This window comes from Dermochelys coriacea, chromosome 6 (genome assembly GCF_009764565.3).
Source record: "Dermochelys coriacea isolate rDerCor1 chromosome 6, rDerCor1.pri.v4, whole genome shotgun sequence".
Taxonomy (NCBI): domain Eukaryota; kingdom Metazoa; phylum Chordata; order Testudines; family Dermochelyidae; genus Dermochelys; species Dermochelys coriacea.
In genome coordinates, this window is record NC_050073.1 from 40,596,999 (window position 1) to 40,616,383 (window position 19,385).

At 39.3% G+C, this 19,385-nt stretch overlaps 1 protein-coding gene across 5 annotated transcripts in view; it reads right to left on the bottom strand.

Moving 5' to 3' along the window:
- Nucleotides 1-19,385, bottom strand: part of LUZP2 (leucine zipper protein 2) — a 341,273-nt gene that overhangs the window by 22,378 nt on the left and 299,510 nt on the right. For 4 of the 5 annotated variants that reach the window (XM_038406160.2, XM_043516670.1, XM_043516671.1 and 1 more), the window contains one exon: nt 1,544-1,630. The exons of the other annotated variant lie outside the window; for it this stretch is intronic. In XM_038406160.2, the coding sequence (XP_038262088.1) occupies nt 1,544-1,630 (87 nt within the window). The remainder of the gene's footprint in view (nt 1-1,543; nt 1,631-19,385) is intronic. 5 annotated transcript variants of the gene reach the window in all.

A 19,385-nucleotide genomic window follows, 5' to 3' on the forward strand; every position in this document is an offset into this window, starting at 1 on the left:
TGTTTCTGTTGTCGGGTTTTTTTTTCTTTTGTGAAAAGTCAAAATTTTCTGCAGAAAACAGACACTTTTGTGAAAAAATTATTTAGTCAAAAACCCAATTTTGTGTTGACAAAATTTTAACAATTTTTTTTGGCCAGCCCTATTTAAAAAGTATGGCCACTACGCATTAATTGCTTTTGTTCTGCCTCAGTAATCCCCTCGTGAAATGTTTTAACTATAGCTGCTGAAATAATGAATTATGTGTTGTTCACTATTCACACAACATTATTCTCTTGTTTTAAAAGATTCTGTGCTGCAATCAGTGAGCAAAACATACCATGTGACATAGGTATATATGACACTGATTGATGGGGACCATATTTGCAAATGAGCCACAATCTGAAAATAAGTTGTCCAAATTATCCAGCAAATTCTCAGGAAAAAACAAAAAACATTCACCAAAAATAGGGGTAGATTCATGAACAATTTGCTAAACAACAACCGGTAAGTGTTATCAGAGCTTGGCACAGAGTTGAAGGCAACAGGCTCAACTCTCTCTACTTTGCAGTGTTAATAGAATCAATTCCTTCCTTAAAATGTTGTGTAGCATGTTCCTGTTGTGTACTGTATTCCTTTCTGCTGTTAAATGGCTCTTGTGTTTCATCCAAAATATGGCTGCACTTCTGAGGTGAGTAAAGCAATCCCTGCATAACAGTTTAAGTGTGTGGATGAAAGGTTTGTAAACTGTTATTATTGTTACCAACAAGCTTTCCAGTTTCCTGCATGTATAGTGGTTGTTACATTTAAGAGACACTAGTGTGTTTAGTATTTCACTCCAGGCTCATTTGTCTCTTATCTTCTCTTATTATTTTTCATGTCTCATCAGGACATTTGCTAAGACCAGATTAGTGTGATATCCTTTGCAATATCCAGGGAAACATTCAAATCAGCAATACTCTACTCTTTTTTGTTTTTACTGTAACACAGGTCATAATAAATTGGTTTGAGATTTATGTTAATATGCTGCGTCAGTGTTTTAACTGAGTAAGGGCTGCAGGTTTCACCCCACTGTCTCTGATGCATCACAGATTTGAGATTTCAGCTTGTTCCCTACTCACAGTGGACAAGATTGCAGACTTTTACCATTACATTGTCACTGTTACTTCTCAAGCTAAACATCTGCCTTAGGTCCTGAAGCACTTGTGACATCTATGCTTGTTTATTAATGTGAATGTTATATAACAGCATTCTGTACCTCACTGTGTTCCAAATCTCAGAGGGATAAGTAGATTGCTGAACTCGTTAATCATTAAATCACATCTCTTCTACTGGTTTACTTTCACAAAAGCTTTACAAACCCTGTTAACCTATCCCTAAAGAAAACCTAGGGAGTGCACTGCATCCTTGTACACTAAACTACATTTGTTTTATTGCATCTGAACATGAAATTGCCTTTAAAATATATGTACTGGCTTGATTATTAAAAAACAGATAGTATTAAAATTGTCTCTAAGGCTTTCATATTTGCTTTCTGTCTATATTAAGTACTGACTCCCAATCTTACATCTTGAGAATCCCACTCCTGGACACTTTGATTTGCTTCCTTTGTTGAGGCAACATGAAGGGTCTCCTTATCTGCTGAGGCATTTTGCTGAAGGTAGGAAAGAAAAGAAGAAGAAGAAGAAAAGTAAATACAGAGGCAAACTATAGACAGAATTCTCATGGAAATCAGGACTGCAAATAGTATGCAGTAAGTTTATTGTAAATTGTCAATTATTCTTGTCAATTACTCTCTATTTTGTATTTTCAGGATATTTGCTACTTGCAAAGCATTTTGATACATGTGATTATTTATGTATAAATCAATAATAATCAAGATTTTCTCTCAGAAGACTGATACATGAAGATTATTTTATTTAATAATAAGCTTTGCCTTAGATAGCACTTCCTTTATATTACTGTGTAATGAAGCACAAATTTGCCTAGATTCTTCTCTGCACCCAGATACAGTCAACACACAAGGCAGTGAAGGGAAAGGAAAGGGAATATCAGTAATCTATGCCTATCTTAATCTTTTGGTACTTTTGAGCCAGGTTATCTTATTAGCAAATGTTGGAACACTTTAAGAACTGCCTTATCTTATTCCAACTGGCTATGATCTATGGGACCTTACATAGGTTGTGAATTGAGGTGGTGAAAACATGCTCTTCTCTATGCCCACACAATATGTCCCTTACACCCTTAAGACAGGTGTTTGTGTGTTGAGAGCAGTTGGTGTAAACTGTAAACTAGCTGAGAGATCTCTAACACTGGGAACATTCTCAGCCATATTCAGCCTTTTCAGCCATATTCCAACACTTTGTGCCATTACAAACAGGAGAAATTAATCAGGATGTTATTTTGATACAGAGTCTATACCACAGTTACATTATATAGATATACATCACCATCATACTTTTGTTGTTTACATGTAATAATGTTGATAGTTCCAGGTTCCCTCAGCCCTAACAAGAAGTACAGTAGAGAGTGACATGACTGGATAAGCATACAGAATATTGCACCATTAAATTAGAAGATTTCATCTTCAGATCAGTTGTATATACTGTTTGTTAATAAAGTATAAATAAAACACACTATGTTGAAAAATAAAATGTAACAAAATTGCCATTGTGGTACAGTATGCAACATAATTTAATGATGAATTTCAGTGGATCATTATCACAGCCTGGTCATTTTCAGTTATAAGGACTATGTGTTCTGAAAGCACTAAACCCATGATCATCGTGAAAATTTCTACCATATTTTTATTCTTCTATTTCTATCAGAAATTCTTTAGGGTCTGATACAAAGCCCACTGAAGTTAATAGGAAGACTTCAACTGGCATCAGTGGAATTTGAATCAGGCCCTAAGTGCCTCAAAAATGTGATATCCTTGAACCACTGGAAAGAGAGAATTGATTACTTCAGTCACTATGGCCTATCAATAAGGCTCAAACATTGATTTTGGAATTTATTGTAGGATTTATTCTCTGAGAATATATTCAAATATGTTCTCAGAGAATAAATCCTACAATAAATTTCAAAATCAATGTTTATGAGCCTTATTGATTTTGATACGAGTTTCAAGTCATGAAAAGTTTAGCATCTGTATCCGGGTGAATACTTTCAGATGAAGTTGGGCTGCTCTATCGTTCTGGCTGAGATCTTGAAGTAAGTAAATCTTGCATTTTGTCCAAAATTTCACAATAATTTAGCTGGGAACAGACAACCAAATCACCAATGTTGGTGATCTTCAATGACCAGTTTTGAAAGGCTGTTCCATCTTTAGAGCCCTGCAAATCTGCAGATATCATAGAATCATAGAATATCAGGGTTGGAAGGGATCTCAGGAGGTCATCTAGTCCAACCCCCTACTCAAAACAGGACCAATCCCCAACTAAATAATCCCAGCCAAGGCTTTGTCAAGCCTGACCTTAAAAACTTCTAAGGAAGGAGATTCCACCACCTCCCTAGGTAATGCATTCCAGTGTTTCACCACCCTCCTAGTGAAAAAGTTTTTCCTAATATCCAACCTAAACCTCCCCCCTGCAACTTGAGACCATTACTCCTTGTTCTGTCATCTGCTACCACTGAGAACAGTCTAGATCCATCCTCTTTGGAACCCCCTTTCAGGTAGTTGAAAGCAGCTATCAAATCCCCCCTCATTCTTCTCTTCCGCAGACTAAACAATCCCAGTTCCCTCAGCCTCTCCTCATAAGTCATGTGTTCCAGTCCCCTAATCATTTTTGTTGCCCTCCGCTGGATGCTTTACAATTTTTCCACATCCTTCTTGTAGTGTGGGGCCCAAAACTGGACACAGTACTCCAGATGAGGCCTCACCAATGTCAAATAGAGTGGAATGATCACGTCCCTCGATCTGCTGGCAATGCTCCTACTTGTACAGCCCAAAATGTCATTGGCCTTCTTGGCAACAAGGGCAGACTGTTGACTCATATCCAGCTTCTCATCCACTGTAACCGCTAGGTCCTTTTCTGCAGAAGGGCTGCCTAGTCATTCGGTCCCTAGTCTGTAGCGGTGCATGGGATTCTTCTGTCCTAAATGCAGGACTCTGCACTTGTCCTTGTTGAACCCCATCAGATTTCTTTTGGCCCAATCCTCTAATTTGTCTAGGGCCCTCTGTATCCTATTCCTACCCTCCAGTATATCTACTTCTTCTCCCAGTTTAGTGTCATCTGCTAAGTTGCTGAGGGTGCAATCCACACCATTCTCTAGATCATTTATGAAGATATTGAACAAAACTGGCCCCAGGACTGACCTTTGGGGCACTCCACTTGATACCAGCTGCCAACTAGACATGGAGCCATTGATCACTACCCGTTGAACCCGACAATCTAACCAACTTTCTATCCACCTTATAGTCCATTCATCCAGCCCATACTTTAACTTACTGGCAAGAATACTGTGGGAGACTGTGTCAAAAGCTTTGCTAAAGTCAAGGAACAACATGTCCACTGCTTTCCCCTCATCCACAGAGCCAGTTATCTCGTCATAGAAGGCAATTAGATTAGTCAGGCATGACTTGCCTTTGGTGAATCCATGCTGACTATTCAGGATCACTTTCCTCTCCTCTAATTGCTTCAGAATTGATTCCTTGGGGACCTGCTCCATGATTTTTCCAGTGACTGAAGTGAGGCTGACTGGCCTGTAGTTCCCAGGATCCTCCTCCCCCCCCCCCTTTTTTTTTTTTTTTTTTTTTTTTAAAGATGGGCACTAGATTAGCCTTTTTCCAGTCATCCTGGACTTCCCCCGATCGCCATGAGTTTTCAAAGATAATGGCCAACGGCTCTGCAATCACATCCGCCAACTCCTTTAGCACTCTCGGATGCAGCACATCCGTCCCATGGACTTGTGCTTGTCCAGCTTTTCTAAATAGTCCCGAACCACTTCTTTCTCCACATAGGGCTGGTCACCTCCTCCCCATGCTGTGCTGCTCAGTAAAGTAGTCTGGGAGCTGACCTTGTTCATGAAGACAGAGGCAAAAAAAGCATTGAGTACATTAGCTTTTTCCACATCCTCTGTCACTAGGTTGCCTCCCTCATTCAGTAAGGGGCCCACACTTCCCTTGACTTTTTTCCTGTTGCTAACATAACTGAAAAAACCCTTCTTGTAACGTCTCTTGCTAGCTGCAACTCCAAGTGTGATTTGGCCTTCCTGATTTCACTCCTGCATGTTCAAGCAATATTTTTATACTCTTCCCTGGTCATTTGTCCCATCTTCCATTTATTGTAAGCTTCTTTTTTGGGTTTAAGATCAGCAAGGATTTCACTGTTAAGCCAAGCTGGTCGCCTGCCATATTTACTATTCTTTCTACACATTGGGATGGTTTGTTCCTGCAACCTCTGTAAGGATTCTTTAAAATAAGCCAGCTCTCCTGGACTCCTTTCCCCCTCATGTTATTTTCCCAGGGGATCCTGCCCATCAGTTCCCTGAGGGAGTCAAAGTCTGCTTTTCTAAAGTCCAGGGACTGTATTCTGCTGCTCTCCTTTCTTCCCTGTGTCAGGATCCTGAACTCGACCATCTCATGGTTACTGCCTCCCAGGTTCCCATCCACTTTTGCATCCCCTACTAATTCTTCCTGGTTTGTGAGCAGCAGGTCAAGAAGAGCTCTGCCCTAGTTGGTTTCTCCAGCACTTGCACCAGGAAATTGTCCCCTACACTTTCCAAAAACTTCCTGGATTGCCTGTGCACTGCTGTATTGCTCTCCCAGCAGATAACAGGGTGATTGAAGTCTGCAGACCATGTTTGCGGATCACTGGCCGGATGTGGATACAAATTTTCTATCTGCTCAGGGCTCTACCCATCTTTGTTGTGTCAGTTACCTCCATCTTATACCAGTGTTTTAGAAATTTCCAGATTTGATAGAGTGCTGAAGAGAAGAAATGGGTAGATTATCGCCTACAAAATAGTATTTTTCTTTAATAATAGGAGGAGCTCTTCAGTGAGAAGGCTTTAGTTTCATGGAGGCTGATAAATGACTGACAAGCTATAGTCATAAAACGAGCTGGTGATATGGTCTGCCTAGTTTTGGCAAGACTATTAGTATTACTGGGATGTGACACCAAAGCAATCCCCACTCCTCTGGTATTTCTAGCAATATGGGGAGGTGGGGACTATTTTCCACTTTGTACCAGAGTATGACATGCACATTACAAACTTCTGAACAAGAGAAAGGTAAGTATTTGTTTGAAAATAGACAAAAAATTGCTAGTTATGTGATCTGGTGAATCAGTTCGGTGAGACAATGAATTTTCTTTCATAACAATGGACCTATTTGATTAAGTAATCTACCTATCTGAACGATGAGGGGTAATAGTAGAGTTGTGTAAACTTGAAATTCCAATTGTTCTACAGGAGTTTTCTTGCTCCACACAGTAAATACCATTGCATAACACTGAGTTCTTGAATAATAAGACCTCCCCCTTCCTGGAAGACAACTGACATATTAAGGTTCATCACTTCAAATTCATCAATACAGATACCATGTCACTTGATGTTTTTTCTTCCTTTCTCTCTTCCCAGACCATCATAGACAAACATACACAGCCTAAATGCTCTTAAGGAGGTGCTGGTGCCAAACAAGCCCCTTCCGAGTTCCTCTTTTCCACTCTCCCCGTGCACAGTGGAATCTCTATATCCTTCTCAATTCCTATTCCATTTCTCTTCCTTTTCTCAATCAAATGAGCCTTCTTCCATTCCCCTAGAAGTCCCTGCTTAGTGGATGCTCCTCAACCCTACCCTTAAGAATGGTTCATGCTTCTTACCCACATCTCCTGTGCAACCATCATCTCCAGTTCTTTTTCATGCTGTAGCTCCATGCCAATTCTTCCTTGTTCATGTCCTCAGTCCCTGATTAAATTTCCCCTTCTCATCTCCTGCCTGTTGTTTCCTGACCTAAAGGAGGGTTCAGGAAACATCAGGATGGGATGCAGCAGATCATGGTGAGAGTGCAGGCCATAAACAAAAGGGGTTCTGTCAGCCTGTTCCTGGTTCCTCCCAAGAGTTCTAACCTGTTTCACCTCCTAGTGGCCAGAAACTGTTTCATATTCCATCTGGCCACTTCAAAACCTTGGAAACTGGCTGGGATCTAACTTCTTCAACACTTAGGTCCACATTCTGACATCCATAATCAGTTCCTACCTAGGGAAACTTCCCATTCTATTCAATGGTAATTTCACCTGAGTATGGGCTTCAGTATTTGATCACTGGGATTAGCCAGTTTCCTAAAGACTACAGCCTCTGTATGGATTTTTATGGGGTCCTAGGAATAGTTAGAACTAATTTCTTAGATGAAATATGATGACAAATTACATTTCTTAAACATCATTAAGGTTTTGTTTAGTGTTTATAGATTCATACATTCCAAGATCAGAAAGGACCATTGTGATGATCTAGTCTGGCCTCCTGTCTAACACAGCATAGAACTTCCCCCCAAATCACTGCTATAGCATATCTTTTAGGAAAATATCCAACCTTGATTTAGAAATTTTGAGTGATTCAGAATCCACCATGACCCTTGGTAAATTGTTCCCATGGTGAATTATCTTCACAGTAAAATATTTACACCTTATTTCCAGTCTTAATTTTTCTTGCTTCACCTTCCAGTATTGAATCACATTATACCTTTCTCGGCTAGATTGAAGGCCCCTTTTTAAATATTTGTTCCCCATGTAGCTACTTATAGACTTTAATCAAGTAACCCCTTAACCTTCTCTTTGTTAAGCTAAATAGAGTCATTAAAGTATAGTGATAGACTCAAAGAGCTTATTCTCATGGCTCTTCTCTGAACCTTCTCCTATTTTTCAACATTTTTCTTGAATTGTTGACACCTGAACTGGACTCAGTATTCCAGCAGCAGTCACATCAGTGCCTGATACAGAGGTAAAATAACCTCTCTACTCCTTCTCAGTAGTCCCCTGTTTATGCCTCCGAGGATTGTATTAGGGTTGCACTGGGAACTCATGTTAAAAGGGCTGCTGACTCCAGATGATCTGAATGAATGCCTGGAAACAAACCTTTACATATAATTTTTTATGTTTTTGTTTTTGAAAAAAAAATCAGCCCTAATAAGAACGGAAACACCATTTACTAGCTGATTTAAATCACTTAGCAGATTGATAAAAATGCCGCTGTGTATTTGGGGGCAATATAGTTTGGAAACTGCTCCTGGACTCCTTTCTAATTTGTCTAACCCCTTCTGAACCCTGCCCAACGCTTTTAAATCCAGGATTTCACACGTAAAATTTTTCAGTGGATCTGTATCCACTAGAGCTGCTTTGTGAGACCTTTCAAGCTTGACCAAAAAAATCAGTTTTCAAAATTCACATATTTGCATTAAGTAAAGCTGTTTACAACTCATTTAACATATATATTTGCAGCTGAAAGTAGAATCAATTTGTGTGTGCAAAGCTTGCAATGAAAAATCCAGGAAATTTACAACAGGAAACTAAGCCAAACTCATCATTTCTCTGAATTTTCCTACAAACTGCACTATAATAAAAGACAGATTCCAGTTCCAGCATGTGCTTTTTAAATGTTCTTAGCTACTATCTATACATTTTCCCCATTCAAGCTACTTACAATTTTTCTTTTCAAAAATATATGATTTATTATAATCTATTTGGTCTCATCATTATTTCTTTACTGCCTAATACCACTACTTCATTATGCAATTGAATTACTATTCTGTTATCTCTTTTGACTTTGATATGTAGTTGAACTCTTTATTCAATTATGCTGTTTTTCAAGTGCTTCTTCCTTTTCTTACAAGACTTTCTGGGTTTTACTGTGCAGCCATTACTTACGTCGGTAAGCACTTACATGAGAAGTCACACCAGCACTGTTGAGACTACGTGCCAACGTGCCCACCATCATGAATAAATGTTCCAACTTCAGGACATTTATTTTCCCTTATATACAACCCACTTGCTTTCTCTTCTCTCAGTTTAAGTTTTACAGTGGCAGTGAATTAATCTGCATTCTGAGAAGCAATTTAAATTAAAGGCCTTCATATAGATTTAACAAGGGACTTCTGCTGGACTTTCATCTCAAACAAGTGTCCAACTCTTATAAATCCAAGTAGTCATATAATTTTATAAAAATCAGTGGTCTCATCTGCACAGTAATGCCTGTAAAGTTCACCAAGATGTTGGACATCAAACCTATGCCTATGCCCTGAAACCTACAGACTATTTTGGTCTAAATTGTAGATGCAAATACCATTAGCGTTTGTTCAGGGATAAACTTTTACCCTTAGAAGCATCAAAGGCCAAGACTAGAAACATTTAAAAACATTTACAGGAAGTGTTTGATACCCTGCTCTGTGATATCCATCTGGACAGCTCTAGCCAGCCTCAAAGGCTGATGGGAGTTTTAATCAGCTCCCTTCCAGGAAACCACAAGGACAGATGAACAGCCAGACACATGGTGTGTAACAGGACTGCATACAAGAAAATAAATAAACTAAATACTTGGTCTGGTCATAGAAATTGCAGGGCTCTGTGCAAACTCAGACAAGGAATTTCCTCAGAACTACTTTCATCAGTTTACTTCAAGGACTTTTTTTTTAGTTCGTTGGCAGAGGGGTGCTTGTGATATCTGGGAAGGGTTGGTAACTGGTCAGGGAGTTGTGTGTTGGTAACATTTGTTATGGCGGACGAGGACAGTTAGATAGCTGGGATCTGGAAAAGAGTTCTCTGTGCTTTTCTGGGCCAGCTGCATTGTGAAACATTCAGAAATCTCTCATCCCCGTAATCAGTGGCATTTGTCACATTCCGCCAAACACAAGGCTCTGACTATCTAGTTGTACACTATATACATGCACAGGGCAAGCACTCCCCATCTGATTTTTTTAAAGCAGCCATTAGGAAAAAATGCTTGGCCTGACACAGCCTTGCATCATTTCTGGGCAGGTTACAATTGCTATTCTTCACAACTGCTTTCTGTTTTGTGTTCTATTCTTTTCTGTCCAAAATGTGAAGTGACACAGATATTTGTTTCCAAACAATTTTGGAAGTAGTCAAAATTAGTTGGGGGCCTCTTAATAGCTGGAAACAAATACAAAAGACAGTCTCTTACTGAAAACCACAGAGAAGCCTGTACAACTTTTTGCAAATACTGGCAGCGTGAAGCAAATCCTTGAGTCAGTTTCTTAGCAGTGTGACTATGAAAGCTTACACATAAGAAATTTAAAAATGAGAAATTATTAAATAAGAAGCACAAACGTTGGTAATAATGAAACTATACAGGCTATAGTTCCCTAGGTCTGATGGTCACCATCATACATACAAGTCCAGCACAATTAGCAAGGAGCCCTGTAAGCTTTTGTATACTACACAGACAATGTCACTCAGCGAAGACCTGGAGGTAATTGTCTCGTCAGTAGGAGGGAATTCAGTTTTCATCCTTATTTAAACCTTGTTCTCTCTGGCCTACTAAATTCAAGTACATGTATATAGTGTATCATTTTTCATAGAATCTCACAGTTAATTTTACGAACTATGCACTAAATCCTTATGTATTCAGTCTTTAAGCAGGCAAAACTCCCAGTGAGAGTTTTACCTTTGTAAGGCATGAATTAAAACTAATGATGCCAGAATTTGGACATTTGCATGTTTAGCACCACTGAAATTTAAGCATCTCTGGGGTGAAAAGTGGCTGCTACTTGGTATACCTTGTGGTACAGGGACATTTTGTTCAGGGACACCAGGACAAACCCCTAATCTTTTGAAAAGTGCCAAATGACCTTTAACATCAGTGTGGAAAAGACAATACTTCCCTTTGTTTTTCTCTACTTCAGGTCTCAAGTGAACTAATGTCAGTTGTAATGGTAGTTCTGGAACGTGAACACTTTTCATCTTGGAAATGGAGAGAGACTGTCAACTTATGTCACACAAACCCCAGAATATCCATCAGATAGTAATTACTTTTGGCTTCAAACAGATGATCTGGAAGTAAAAGTCTCCATATCCAGTTATCAATCCCGAGTCATCCTTTCAGCTCTAAATTTTTATGAGAAAACTTAAAATTGACTGACTCACAGAGCAAGAAAATTGGAGACAATGGTACACACACACTTCTCACTTTTGAAACATTGTTGTAACATATTTGTGACTGCATCATAATTGCTTCCCTGTGATATGTAACGGGCCATTAATGTTTCTACGTTTTCTTTGCTATTCTTCTGTGTGCCTTCCTCTTTTAAATCTCTACTGTAATTCTAAGAAATAAAAATAAAAGCACATTGATAAGAAGCCCTACAGGCAAAAGCTAGAACATTTCAGACATTGTTTGTAGTGTGTGTGGGTTTTTTGTGTTTTGTTTTGTTTTCTAGATTCTATAACTCTTCAGCCTAAAATAATTCTCTTTAACCGGATCAATTGTTAACAGTCTAAAACTGGTGGGATCAATCTATTATTTGTAACAACCTTTCTAAGAGAGATCCAACAAAGCACTGTACTGATAAGATTGCCATTTACCCATACTGTGTTCACAAAGTTACTATATTAAAGATAGTTGAATACTTAAAAAGGTACAGAAACTGTAAATGATAGTCATTACTCTTTTAATCTATAAACACAGGGGAAAAGACTGATCTGGGGATACAACATCGAAGAACAGCATTATTTTGCTCTTGGGAATTTACAAAATAAATGTATTTAATACTTAAGAAACAACATAGATCAGGCTAAGAACACAAAAAAGGAGAAAAAAGGTATCTGTCTCATTCTGTCCCTGAATTCACCCCTTTCAGTCTTAGTACTACAGTTGATATGACCCTTTCTTTAGGAGTGTAATAAAAAATGATGCATATATGTTCCAATGGCCAGACACAATATTAAAGGTTGAGAGACTGATAACATTTTTGGTTATATATGTTATATGTATATATGCTCGGTTTTATATGTTAAGTAAAACTCTTTATGTGCATGTTGTCTTAAATAAATATATTAACTTCACGTTATTTGTAAATCTCCAAATTCCCGAGAGCAAGCTAAAGGTAAGGGTAATGCTTATATTCTTATATTCTCCCCCCGTCTTTTTTCTTGTCTTTCTACATAAAATATTTCAAATGGCTCAGTTTTAACTTTCATAAGTATATAAAAATACTAAACAATTGAACATCCCTAATTATTTAAAATTTACAGTTCAGTGAAACCTACAAAGCATATTTTAAACATCTATCTTCAGCTGTTTATGATTTATCTACATATAACTTCTCTCAGCACAACACACAAAAAAACTTTTTCATAGTCAATTGAATAAACAATTGTCACTAGGTAAATATTTCCATTCCTACCCCACTAACCAAGTACATTCCAGGGGCCACTGTTGTCTACTACTACTGAGTATAAGAATATACACAGAGACTAGTGCAACACAAGCTTTGCCATATTTCAGACATTTTACAAAAAGATTTCTAGAGGACACTCTACTTCCCATTTCCAAGTCCATGACATCCCTGTAGTAATTACGACAATTGCTTAAATGGAGACAGCAACAGAAGGAAAGCATTCAATTATCTTTACCTGTGTTTGGAATTATAACTGTTTTGCCCTTCATGAAAAATGTTACTCATGCTCTCTAATTTTACTGTTCATTTCCTCTCTCCATTCCATATGGGAATATTTTTTTAAATCTAGAAACAAGGAGAAGCAGCATCTTTTAACCAGCCAGTTCTCTCTGAACCAATAATGGCTTTCCAGAACAAAAGTTAGCTCAGTTAGGGAACCTCCCTTAAGCACTTTCCTGTGCTGAGCTAAAGCATGACAGTTGTGCTTGCCTCAGTTTCCCTCTTTCTTCTGATAAAAGGTACATAGGCTGTCAGTGCATAATACGAAGCTTACCTTGGGTATAATTTCACAAGCACTCGTGCAATTCTTTCTCCAAATCTTGCAGTACAGCTATTTTCCATTTTCCACAATAAACATAAAGCAGCTTTTTCCTCATTTCCCTGTCCAGGGACATCAGAAGCAAACTACCCATCCAAGAGTCAAAAGCAGCACTTTGTTATCAGGCCCTCCCTGCCTGAGAGTGACCAATCTTTCCAAAGCCCTTCATCCTGAGGGCTCCCATTCTTGCAGTGTTCCCCTCTTCCAGGCCTTCCTGCCTGGGAGTCCTTCCCTTTCTCAAAGGGATTCACTCCCCCACAACAATCCTCTTGTTTCCGGGCTTCGCTTCCTCTGACCAACCTAGATCTTCCCTTTACCTGAGGGCCTTTGTCTGAGCCTTCCATTCATCAGGGATCCCCAGCTTTAGTCAGTTCTCACCAACAGCTTTCATCCAAGCACCCCACTGGCAGATCACAGTTAACTGCTCTCCTTCCAAATGCATCTATCTCCAAAGCAACTCCCACCAACTCTTCCTTGATCCTTCTCTCCCCTCAGGGTCTCAGACAGCACTCACCTGCCCCTTCCTGACACTCTCAGGATCTGACCCACCAGGTCTCTGACTCACCTGGTCTCCTCCATCGGGAGCACTCTCTTAAGCTTAATTGGGGGGTTGAAATGACCAGTCACAGGTGAATTGGCTTCTTCCCTCTTAAAAAGGCCAGTGCCACACTGTGACACCTCTGTTTTAGGTAAGTCCCAATAAACAATCTAAATGATATATTACAAATATATCTTGTCCAACAAACACTGAACAATGAACACCCATTCCATTAACTTTGTTTAAGAGTGGCCTTTCTGAGATGACTTAATGAAAATTACTGGATAGTATTGTGCCTATACACTCACTTATGAGCATTTACAATTATTGCTTAACTATTGTGAAATAATTGTAAAAATGTAAAATTTAAAATTTAGGACCTGTACCTTATCCAGAAGCCTCTCATATAGATTCATAGATTCATAGATACTAAGGTCAGAAGGGACCATTCTGATCATCTAGTCCGACCTCCTTCACAGCACAGGCCACAGAATCTCACCCACCCACTCCTATGAAAAACCTCACCCATGTCTGAGCTATTGAAGTCCTTAAATCATGGTTCAAAGACTTCAAGGAGCAGAGAAGCCTCCCTCAAGTCAACCATGCCCCATGCTACAGAGGAAGACGAAAAACCTCCAAGGCCTCTCCAATCTGCCCTGGAGGAAAATTCCTTCCCGACCCCAAATATGGCAATCAGCTAAACCCTGAGCATATGGGCAAGATTCACCAGCCAGATACCCAGGAAAGAATTTTCTATAGTAACTCAGATCCCATCCATCTAATATCCCATCTCAGGGGATTTGGCCTATTTACCCTAAATATTTAAAGATCAATTACTTACCAAAATCCCATTATCCCATCATACCATCTCCTCCATAAACTTATCGAGTAGAATCTTAAAGCCAGATAGATCTTTTGCCCCCACTGCTTCCCTTGGAAGGCTATTCCAAAACTTCACTCCTCTGATGGTTAAAAACCTTCGTCTGATTTCAAGTCTAAACTTCCTGGTGGCCAGTTTATACCCATTTGTTCTTGTGTCCACATTGGTGCTGAGCTGAAATAATTCCTCTCCCTCTCCTGTATTTATCCCTCTGATATATTTATAGAGAGCAATCATATCTCCCCTCAACCTTCTTTTAGTTAGGCTAAACAAGCCAAGCTCCTTAAGTCTCCTTTCATAAGACAAGTTTTCCATTCCTCGGATCATCCTAGTAGCCCTTCTCTGTACCTGCTCCAGTTTGAATTCATCCTTTTTAAACATGGGAGACCAGAACTGCACACAGTATTCTAGGTGAGGTCTCACCAGTGCCTTGTATAACGGTACTAAAACCTCCTTATCCCTACTGGAAATGCCTCTCCTGATGCATCCCAAAACCGCATTAGCTTTTTTCACAGCCATATCACATTGGCAGCTCATAGTCATCCTTTGATCAACCAATACTCCAAGGTCCTTCTCCTCTTCCGTTACTTCTAATTGATGCGTCCAACTTATAGCTAAAATTCTTGTTATTAATCCCTAAATGCATAACCTTACACTTCTCACTATTAAATTTCATCCTATTACTATTACTCCAGTTTACAAGGTAATCCAGATCCAGATCCATATAACACTTACTAACCAATATTGGTACGCTAATGACAATTAGAAGGTTTTAAAATAAAATGGAGTACATTATGTTACACACAAAAGACATTTTTAATAATTTGAAAAATAAAACTTGGACTATCTGGAACAGGCAGTGAAGAATTGGAGATCCTGAAGATACTGGAGTCAGTTTATAATCCATTTGATGGGCTGCTAAGGGAAATCAAGTACCAAAAAGGATCTAATATATCACACAGCCTCACTTGGTTCCAAAAATAAATATCCGCATGAGTACAAATTATACTTAAGGGATAATGTTCATGGCAGAGGAGTACATGAAGCAATAAATAGCTTTTGTGGGTGATTAAATGCCAAAGCTCTTAAATGCAAATTCCACTTACTACCAGTGCATATCATGGCCATGGATGTTATCCCTTATAAACGACAAGACAAAAGAAACTTCAATAAACCAAGACATAAAAAGGAGATGAATGGTACCACACTATAAGATGACCTTTTAGGTGAGGGAAAAAGAGATTTCTATAGCTATTCCAAAGAACACTTACAAAATAATTCATGCTAAGTGTAATATTGCTGATGTTCACTGTCTACACTGACAGGTTTCAGAGTAGCAGCCGTGTTAGTCTGTATTCGCAAAAAGAAAAAGAGTACTTGTGGCACCTGAGAGACTAACAAATTTATTTGAGCATAAGCTTTCGTGAGCTACTTACATCCGATGAAGTGAGCTGTAGCTCACGAAAGCTTATGCTCAAATAAATTTGTTAGTCTCTAAGGTGCCACAAGTACTCCTTTTCTTTTTACTGTCTACACTGTAGCACTTGGTATTTTGAGCAGTTTGCATATTAGTTATCAAAACACTTGGTCTGAAAGGTACTGTGTTTATGGTTTTGGTCACCAAAGGTGATATCAGGCAAATGTTTCCATGATGTTTCATGGGAAAAACAAACTCATCATCATATAATAAATCACAATGTGAGGACAACTTTATGAGAGTCCGAGAAAGTGAAGGATACATTCTTCCACATGTGGATTCTACTCAAACCGCAAGGGGAAATAACTAGTACAGAGCTAATCTCTTTTTACCCTTCCCTCCAACTGTTTATTACATTACTTAGTATGCTGAGATTTTGAATGACATTGAAAGCACTTTGGAGCAGGGATTGTGTTTGTACAATGACTAGCCAAATATATATTTTAATACATAATAATAAGGTAGAGTTTCAATGGCAAAAACAGCAGTTAGGAAATCATCTCCTGTTGACTTTCATCTATATAATGTCACGTACAGTAAGAGCGAAGTATCTAAGGTAGACCATATTTAGAGGATGGAAGAGTCTATCCTGAGAAGCAGTGACTGTAACAAGGACTTGTGGTTCATCGTGGATAATCAGCTGAACATGAGCTCCCAGTGCGACATTGTGGTAAAAAGGGCTACTGAGATTCTTGGATAAATAAAGAGGTGTATCGGTGTAGGAGTAGGAAGGTTACATTACCTCTTTATCTGGCACTGTTGCAATTGGTACAGGAATCTTGTGTCCAGTTCTGGTGTTCACAAGTCAAGAAGAATGTTAAAAAAACTGGAGTGGGTTTGAGCCACAAGAATGATTAAAAGATTGGAAAACTTCCCTTTATAAGGAAAGACTCAAGCAGCTCAACATTGTTTGCTTGCATCCAGTTTACCAACCAATCCAGATTGCTCTGTATCAGTGCCCTGTCTTCTTCATTATTTGCCACTCCCCCAATTTTTGAGTCATCTGCAAAGTTCAACAGTGATGCTTTTATGTTTGTATCAGGTCATTGATAAAAATGTTAAATAGCTTAGGGCCAAGAACAGATCCTTGTGGGACCAGATTAGAAACACCCACTCCACAGTGATTTCCCATTTAGAGGGGATTCCTCATTTACATTTTGGGGATAGGGGGTGACCACTTACATGGAGAACTGAAAAGTGTAAATAAATGGCTCTTCAATCTAGCCAAGATATAGCAAGATCTAATGGTTGGAAGTGGAACCTATAGAAATTCAGACTAGAAAAAAGTTGCACATTTTTAACAGTAAAGGTAATTAATCATTGGAACAACTTACCAAGGGTTGTGGAATTTTTTTAAATCTAGTTTAAACAGGAATTAATTAATGGAAGTCCTATGGCTTGTGTTATAAAGGTGGTCGGACTAGATGATCACAATGGTCCCTTCTGGCTTTATAATCTATGAATCCATGTACCCTTTATGCCTTAGAGAATCACTCCCAGTAACAACAGCAAAAACAAAAAGTACAAGGAATATTGTAAGATGATTGTTGATGGTTCACAAACAAGCAGAACTGCCAAATTCATAAACTAAACTATTCACCTCGGTACCTGGAAAAATCATGGAGCAAGTCCTCACGGAAACCATTTTGAAGCACTTAGAGGAGAGGAAAGTGATCAGGAACAGTCAGCATGGATTCACCAAGGGCAAACCAACCTGATTGCCTTCTATGATGATATAACTGGCTCTGGATATGGGGAAAGCAGTGGATGTGATATATCTTAACTTTAGGAAAGCTTTTGATATGGTCTCCCACAGTATTCTTGCCAGCAAGTTAAAAAAGTATGGTTTGAATGAATGGACTATAAGTGGATAGAAAGCTAGCTAGATCATTGGGCTCAATGGGTAGTGATCAATGGCTCGGCGTCTAGTTGGCTGCTGGTATCAAGCAGAGTACCCTAGGGGTCGGTCCTTGGTCTTGTTCAACATCTTTATTAGTGATCAGGATGATGGGATGGATTGCATTCTCAGCAAGTTTGCAGATGACACTAAACTGGGGGAGAGGTAGATATGCTGGAGGGTAGGGATAAGGTCCAGAGTGACCTAGACAAATTGGAGGATTGGGCCAAAAGAAATCTGATGAGGTTCAACAAGGACAAGTGCAGAGTCCTGTACTTGGGACGGAAGAATCCCATGCACCGCTACGGACAATGGACTGACTGGCTAAGCAGCAGTTCTGCAGAAAAGGACCCGGGGATTACCATGGATGAGAAGCTGGATATGAGTCAGCAGTGTGCCCTTGTTGCTAAGAAGGCTAACGGCACATTGGGCTGCATTGGTGGAAGCACTACCAGCAGATGGAGTGAAGTGATTATTCCCATGTATTCGGCACTGGTGAGGCCACATCTGGAGTATTGCATCCAGTTTTGGTCCCCCCACTACAGAAGGGATGTGGACAAACTGGAGAGAGTCCAGCGAGGGCAACAAAAATGATCAGGGAGCTGGGGCACATGACTTACGAGGAGAGGCTGAGGGAACTGGGCTTGGTTAGTCTGCAGAAGAGAAGAGTGAGGGGGAATTTGATAGCAGCCTTCAACTACCTGAAGGGGGGTTTCAAGAGGATGGAGCTTGGCTGTTCTCAGTGGTGGCAGATGACAGAACAAGGAGCAATGGTCACAAGTTGTAGTGGGTGTAGGCTGGATATTAGGAAACACTATTTCTCTAGGATGGTGATGAAGCACTGGAATGGGTTACCTAGGGAGGTGGTGGAATCTCCATCATTAGAGGTTTTTAAGGCCCAGCTTGACAAAGCCCTGGCTGGGAAAATTTAGTTGGTGTTGATCCTGCTTTGAGCAGAGGGTTGGACTAGATGACCTCCTGAGGTCTCTTCCAACCCTAATCTTCTGTGATTCTATTTATAACACTTTACATGCCTTGAAGAGCCTATACAGTGGATCCCAGAGTAAAGGTATTCAATCATTCAGGTATCCCAAATGGAAATGAGGTGATATTATAAAGCATAGTGAACAAAGGATTAGTCACTTTGGTCAACTCTGTGAAGGGAATGTAACCTCCAACAATAAGATGATATTACTATGGAAACTTTTTAAAGCGTCCCCACAGAATAATCTGCAACTCTCAGTTCTAAACCCATATTATTTAAACAGTAACTTTGTTTTAGCTCCTACTAATTCAGCGTAGCCATTTTATAGTCTTAGTATTTCTATTTTCAGAGTAGCAGCCGTGTTAGTCTGTATTCGCAAAAAGAAAAGGAGTACTTGTGGCACCTTAGAGACTAACAAATTTATTAGAGCATAAGCTTTCGTGAGCTACAGCTCACTTCATCGGATGCATTTGGTGGAAAAAAAAAGTATTTCTATTGTTATTCTTTCTGTGTTACTATAAACTTGTGTGTCTGAAGAAGAGAAAAGGAACACATAAGTAGTACTTTAAATTTCATTAAAGAATAGAGGTCAGATTTATATCTGACTTCCTTCTCTCTAGTGTTCTGAATCCCCCTAAAAGCTGAACAAGGAAAGACTCATTCATCCTGAGTCCCATTCTGG